This window comes from Branchiostoma belcheri, unplaced genomic scaffold (genome assembly GCF_001625305.1).
Source record: "Branchiostoma belcheri isolate BF01 breed outbred unplaced genomic scaffold, Haploidv18h27 scaffold174, whole genome shotgun sequence".
Taxonomy (NCBI): domain Eukaryota; kingdom Metazoa; phylum Chordata; class Leptocardii; order Amphioxiformes; family Branchiostomatidae; genus Branchiostoma; species Branchiostoma belcheri.
The window spans coordinates 234443-240959 of NW_017803202.1; the positions used below are offsets into that span (position 1 = coordinate 234443).

A 6517-nucleotide genomic window follows, 5' to 3' on the forward strand; every position below is an offset into this window, starting at 1 on the left:
CCGGCAGTAGAGGCATCCGTCTCCACCACAATGTCTGCTGCGGGTGAGAGGATTGGACGACTGTTGTGTCTGGGTAGGTGATCTGTCCACCATCTTAAGTCTGCTCTTGCTGATTCTGTCAGTGGTACGAGCTGTTTCCAGTGACCTCTTGTCACACGCAGAACTGTGATGAGCAGACGCTGCAAACTTCTGAAGTGCAGCGGCGCCAGCCATACGGACGTGGTTGTGGCTTGTAGCCTGCCAATCACGCTTGCTAACTCCCTTGCCGACATCCCTCTGTCTGCAGTCAGTACGTCTTGTGCTAACTGCTGTAGCTCTAAAACTTTGCTCTCGGGGAGAAAAGTAACCATCTGTGTTGTGTCGATGCCGGAACCGAGGAAGGTTATGCGTTGTGATGGCTCTAGAACAGACTTCTCGAGGTTGGGGACGAATCCCAGCCTTGACAGGAGCTCTATGGCTGCCCAAAGAGCTTCTCGGCATGCTTCTCTGGAGCGGCCGATCACCAAGATGTCGTCCAAGTACACCACTAGACGAAACCCCCGTCTTCGCAGGATAGCCACAGGAACTTTCAACACTTTCGTGAAGACCCTCGGGGCGGTCGCCACGCCGAAGGGCAGGCACTGGAACTGGTAAAACCGGCCCTGCCACTGAAAGGTGAGGAACCGGCGACTGTCCGCATCTACCGGGATGGTAAAGTATGCGTCCTTGAGATCCAACTTTGCCATAAAATCTCCTGGTCGAACCAGGTTCTTGATAACTCCCAGAGTTTCCATCTTGAATTTCTGAACATTTAAGAACTTGTTTAATGGTTTCAGGTTGATAACAGGACGAAGACCTCCTGTCTTTTTTGGCACTGTAAACAAAGTTGAAACAAACTGATTGTGCTGATACTGAACTTCCTTTATTGCCCCTTTGGCAAGTAGAGTCTCTACCTCTCCGCTCAGAACTTCTATCTGAGCTGGACTTCTTGCTCGACAAGATGGCAGATGTCGTTGCACCGGAGGCGTTCTCGCAAATTCCAACCTGTACCCCCTGACGCACTGAAGAACCCAAGGATCGGAAGTCAACTGCCTCCACTCCTGCATGAAGTGGGCTAGCCTGCCTCCGTGAAGTAGCTGAGTAGTGTTGGGTACATGTTGAAATTCGGTCAAACGCCGGCGTGCTTCTCCCTCTGAAGCCGTGTCTGTTACTTGGACTGCTTCTGCTTCCCGTCCCCCGACTTAGACTGAAAGGACTGGTTGCGGTTGTAGAACTGTCGGGTTTGTGAACCCCTGTAACTGTACTGGCCATAATTGGCCCGTGGCATGTAGCGGGAGTTTCTGTAGCTGTAGCTGAACCCTCCGCCAGTTGCTCTGCCGCCGCCGCGACGAGCACCACGCCTCGGCACTGAAGACTTCCCCTGGTCGTCCTGGCTGAGCATGCCAACCAGCACTTTCGTCTCTGACGACAAGTCCTTAGCCTTTGACCCCATGTCAGGCGGGAACAGGAACTCTGGGTCTTCAGATGCTGCCTTGAAAAGGTCTCTAAACTTCTTCTGGGATGACTCTGCTATGAACGTGCGTCGGGTGAACGCCAACTGAGAATGTAGCGACCCCAGCAACACAAGTGCTGAACCAGCACAGTCACTCATCTCTAGCTGCAACTCTTCAAAGTTCTCACTATTACAACGCTGAATCATCTGCCACAGATTCATCAAAGGTGTACCAATATGCACCAAGTTCGAATGTATGTTCTTTAGAGCCTTATCATGAGAAATGATCTGCTCACCCTGCTTTTCGTCATTGTCGACGACAGCCCTGGCTATGTTGTCGTTGAAACTCGGTGCAACCATCGCGGATGGAGCGTTGTCGGGCATGCTGAACTTCTGCTGCCACGCCTCTAAGTCTGTACCCCGGCGCTGCTGGTCATGCTTGAAGTACTTTTCTACTTCAGAAAAGACAACATCGTCGGCTACCCATGAGTGCATGGTGTCCTTGTTCGTCGGGTCGAACGGCTTCCACACCGAGTCGCTAGCGCCAGAGTCGCCGCCGACGCTCTCTCCTTCCGCCCCGTCGTGAGACGGGGAGCGCTGCTTGCCACTGCGGGCGCTAGCGCTATCTTCCTTCCGGCGTTTCTCAGGAACTGCCACCGCCGGATGCTCGCCGGAGTCACCGCTGACGCTCTCTCCTTCCGCCCCGTCGTGAGACGGGGAGCGCTGCTTGCCACTGCGGGCGCTAGCGCTATCTTCCTTCCGGCGCTTCTCAGGAACTGCCGTCTCTGGACGAGCGCTGCGTCGTTTCCTCGGTGAAGATTGCTCAAATTGAGCTAACATCAGCTCCTGGAACGCCTCTAGCCTCTGAGACATGGACGCAAAACTCTGCTCCAAGGCAGAGATGCGGACGTTTGTTGGCGAAAACTCCGTTTCGCTATCATGCGTCTTCTTGCTTCCGTCGCCGCCACCACTGCTTATGTCTCCGTCAGACGGCAAGTTGCCGTCTTGCTGAACCGTGGGCGGCTGCTTCTGCTCGCCGTCGCCTTCCTGCTGGCTTCCGTCAGCGCTGAGAACCGGCATAGCCGGAGAAGACGACTTCTGACGACTGTCATGGCGGTCGTTTTCACGCACATGGTGCGCCGACCCGCCCGGGCTTGTCCCGCCTTCCTCGCGCTCCCTGCCGCTGGAACGCCGCCGGGAACCGCCACGGACGCGCTTGGAACTCTCCTCGGTCGCCCTAGGACCCGAAGGCGCCCTCGAACGATGTCTATCGCGTTGCTTTTCACGCCTAGACCCCATGATACCAACGCAAAACACGAAGGTGTTTACAGGTTGCTCAAAAAAATTAGACTGGTGCGCATGCGCAGGGAGGGTGACCCTTCAACTTTGGGCGATACCAACTAGAGTCTACACGGGGGTGGACAGGCTCAATCACCTGAAGTATTCTGTCTGCCTGACATAAGAGGGAATGCGGTAGACAAATTCAACATCACACAAACCTTTTTTACAATTTTTCATAATGATTAACACTGGTTTAGCATAACTAATGTTAGTGTTATACCAATATATATACATGTATATTGTATAGGTTAGTAAATAGGTGAGCAAATAAACATCACAGCATTTGACTTGATGTACAGCCGTTACACTGAAGTGCAAATGTTACAAAGTCCTGTACAATTGGACTTCCATGCTGCCCAATAGTCACATTTAAAAGGTTTCTAACAGGAGATCCTCATAGGTATGGAGAATTTAGACTCTCCGGGTGTCCTGTACCTCAGGCCTGCTGTACCTAGTACCTGTATTTCTCATACATGTAGGGTTTCGTCACCTTGCATTTTGATACGAGATGTGTTGGTAGACTTATTTCCTGCATGCAGATTGATAAGATTTTTTGGTCAAGATTTCAAACTGACACGGAGTCTCAGTCATATGTTTGGTCGAGCTGGAAAAGTTGGACTTGTCATGTACCCGCAATCCCCACACGTGTGGGGGTTTTGCTAAATGGATGTCCAAAGTGAATTTGTCCGCAGAATAGAAAAAAATCACAATTGGTCACACTTTAGGGGTTTTCACCAGTGTGAGTTTTCATGTGTTGGGTTAAGTAAGACTTCCAAAATGTCCTGAAGTCACACTCATCACACACGTAGGGTTTTACACCCATGTGTTTGGCTAGATGATCTTTCAAATGGCCTTTCCGTAGAGCAGAAAAGTCACACTGGTCACACTTGTAGGGTTTCTCACCCGTGTGCTTTAGTAGATGGTCTTTCAAATAGCTTTTCAGTGCAGTAGAATAGTCACAATGGTCACACTTGTAGGGTTTTTCGCCTGTGTGACTTTTCATGTGTATTGTAAAGTGCGACTTCCAAGCTGTTGTGAACTCGCATTCCTCACAAATGTAGGGTTTTACACCCGTGTGCTTTACTTGATGTGCCTTCAAATGCCTTTTCCGTACAGTAGAATAGTCGCACTGGTCACACTTGTAGGGTTTGTCAATTGCATGACTTGCATGATGTTGGGATAAGTGAGACTTATGGGCTGTCCTGTAGCCACACACATTGCACATGTAGGGTTTCTCACCGGTGTGATTTACTAGATGTTGGTCCAAAGTAGATTTGTGTGCAGCAGAATAGTCACACTGGTCACACTTGTAGGGTTTTTCACCTGTGTGGCTGTTCATGTGCCGGGTAAGGTCAGACTTTTTAGCTGTCCTGTATCCACATATTTCACACATGTAACGCTTTTCACGAGTCTCACCAGAGTGAGCTTTCCTATGACTCGATAAGGTCTCCACCCGATTAGTCCTGTAGCCACACGTTTCACACATGTATCGTTTCTCACCAGTGTGTTGTGCTAGATGGTTGTCTAAATTATTTTTCTGTGCAGAGGAATAGTCACACTGGTCACATTTGTAGGGTTTTTCACCTGTATGGGTTCTCATGTGTAGGGTTAAGTGTGACTTTCGAGCTGTCCTGTACCCACAGTCCTCACACAAGTAGGGTCTGTCACCAGTGTGTTTTGCTTGATGGTGTATGTTCAAACTGCCTTTCAATGCAGCAGAATAGTCACACAGGTTGCACTTGTAGGGTTTCAAACCTGTATGAGTTCTCATGTGTAAGGACAAGTGAGCCTTTTGAACCGCGCTGTATCCACACTCCCCGCACTTGTAGGGTTTCTCACCTGTGTGTTTGGCTAGGTGGTACTTCAAATGTTTTTTCTGTGCAGCAGAATAGTCACACTGGTCACACTTGTAGGGTTTTTCACCTGAATGGGTCTTTCTGTGTTGGGATAAGCGAAACTTGTGAGCTGTCCTGTACCCACACTCCTCACACATGTAGGGTTTCTCACCGGTGTGTTTCATTGCTAAATGGTTGTCCAGTTGGTTTTTCTGTGCAGCAGAATAGTCACACTGGTCACACTTGTAGGGTTTTTCACCTGTATGGGTTCTCATGTGTAGGGATAAGCAAGACTTGTGAGCTGTCCTGTACCCACACTCCCCACATTTGTAGGGTTTCTCACTGGTGTGTTTTGCTCGATGGTGCTTGTCCAAATTGCCTTTATGTGCTGCAGAATAGTCACACTGGTCACACTTGTAGGGTTTTTCACCTGTATGGGTTTTCATATGATTGGACAACAGGAACTTTCGAGTTGTCCCGTACCCACACTCCCCACATTTGTAGGGTTTGTCACCAGTGTGTTTTAAGGCTAGGTGGTTGTCCAAATGGTCCTTCCGTGCTGCAGAATAGTCACACTGGTCACATTTGTAGGGTTTTTCTCCTGTATGAGTTCTCATATGTATAGATAATATATATTTTCTAACTGTCCTGTACCCACACTCCCCACACTTGTAGGGTCTTTCACCGGTATGAGTTTTTATATGTTGGGATAAATTACACTTCCATTTTGTCCTGAATCCACACTCCCCACACATGTAAGGTTTCTCATCCATATGTGTTTCTGACTGATTGTCCAAACTGGTGTCTGTAGGCTGGTCTTCGACATTGCTGACATCCATGTCCAATAAAACTTCAGCAGGAGACCCATCAATGGATTCCTGAGAAACTGCAGGAGGAGACCCGTTACCTGCCTCCGCCATTTTTAGCCTAAATTATAAAGGACAAAATGTTTGAATACATCAATCAATAATGTGTCAGGGTGCATTATCTTTCTTTATGAAACTCCAACCATAAATTATGGTATTAAAACCGCCTGTCTCGCTCCTCCCTCCCAATTCATAACATAAAATCTTCTAAAAATTTCTAAATCATACAAACGTTTACTCAACGTTGCATAGATCTACCCTTAAAAATTCGTTTTCCCTATAATTTATTTCAGCTAGTTTCTAACAGCATTATTTTACCATCTTGGCGATACTGTAGCTATACAGCACCATAATTACATTTTGCTATACATATTTTTAAACCGAAATGGCGTCTTTGCTCGAAGGATATTTTTCTTTTGTTTCGCCCCCCTCCCCATGTATATTTTTCTCATCCGGCAAAACTATTACAATGCCTCCAATAAGGCACACATGCTGCTATAGAAATGATCTACGTTTTCTACGCTTTATGATAAGGCGGTCATTTTTCGCTTAATCAGTTTTCTTACCTGCTTCTCGTGCTGTTTTTTACCTCCGCTGCACTTAGTCCGCCCTGTTTTTCTGTAGCTGCTAGGGGTGAAAGGTCACACCGGCGGGGGCGAAAGGTCAACTTTGATACCTGGTTACCCACTTATTGTGCGGTAACTCACACACACACACACACACACACACACACACACACACACACACACACACACACACACACACACACACACACACACACACACACACACACACACACACACACACACACACACACACACACACACACTCTCTCTCTCTCTCTCTCTCTCTCTCCCTCTCTCAGAAACAAAGTCCTTGATTTTCAGGTATAATACACTTTATTCTCTTTTTAACAAGTTTCATAAAGCAGTTACTTCACAAGTGTGGCCAAACAAACTTCTTTGTTTCTTGAGGACCACAACAAATATTAGGAAAAGACCTTA

The 6517-nt window shown here is 48.0% G+C and overlaps 1 protein-coding gene across 1 annotated transcript; it reads right to left on the reverse strand.

Moving 5' to 3' along the window:
* Positions 1-2956: 2956 nt before the first annotated feature.
* Positions 2957-6118, reverse strand: LOC109467048 (zinc finger protein 845-like). The gene is made up of 2 exons (XM_019764947.1): positions 6080-6118; positions 2957-5574 (listed from the first exon to the last, which is right to left on the reverse strand). Exon 2 carries the CDS (start codon positions 5565-5567, stop codon positions 3534-3536), a length of 2034 nt encoding a protein of 677 aa, XP_019620506.1. The 5' UTR covers positions 5568-5574; positions 6080-6118; the 3' UTR covers positions 2957-3533.
* Positions 6119-6517: the final 399 nt, after the last annotated feature.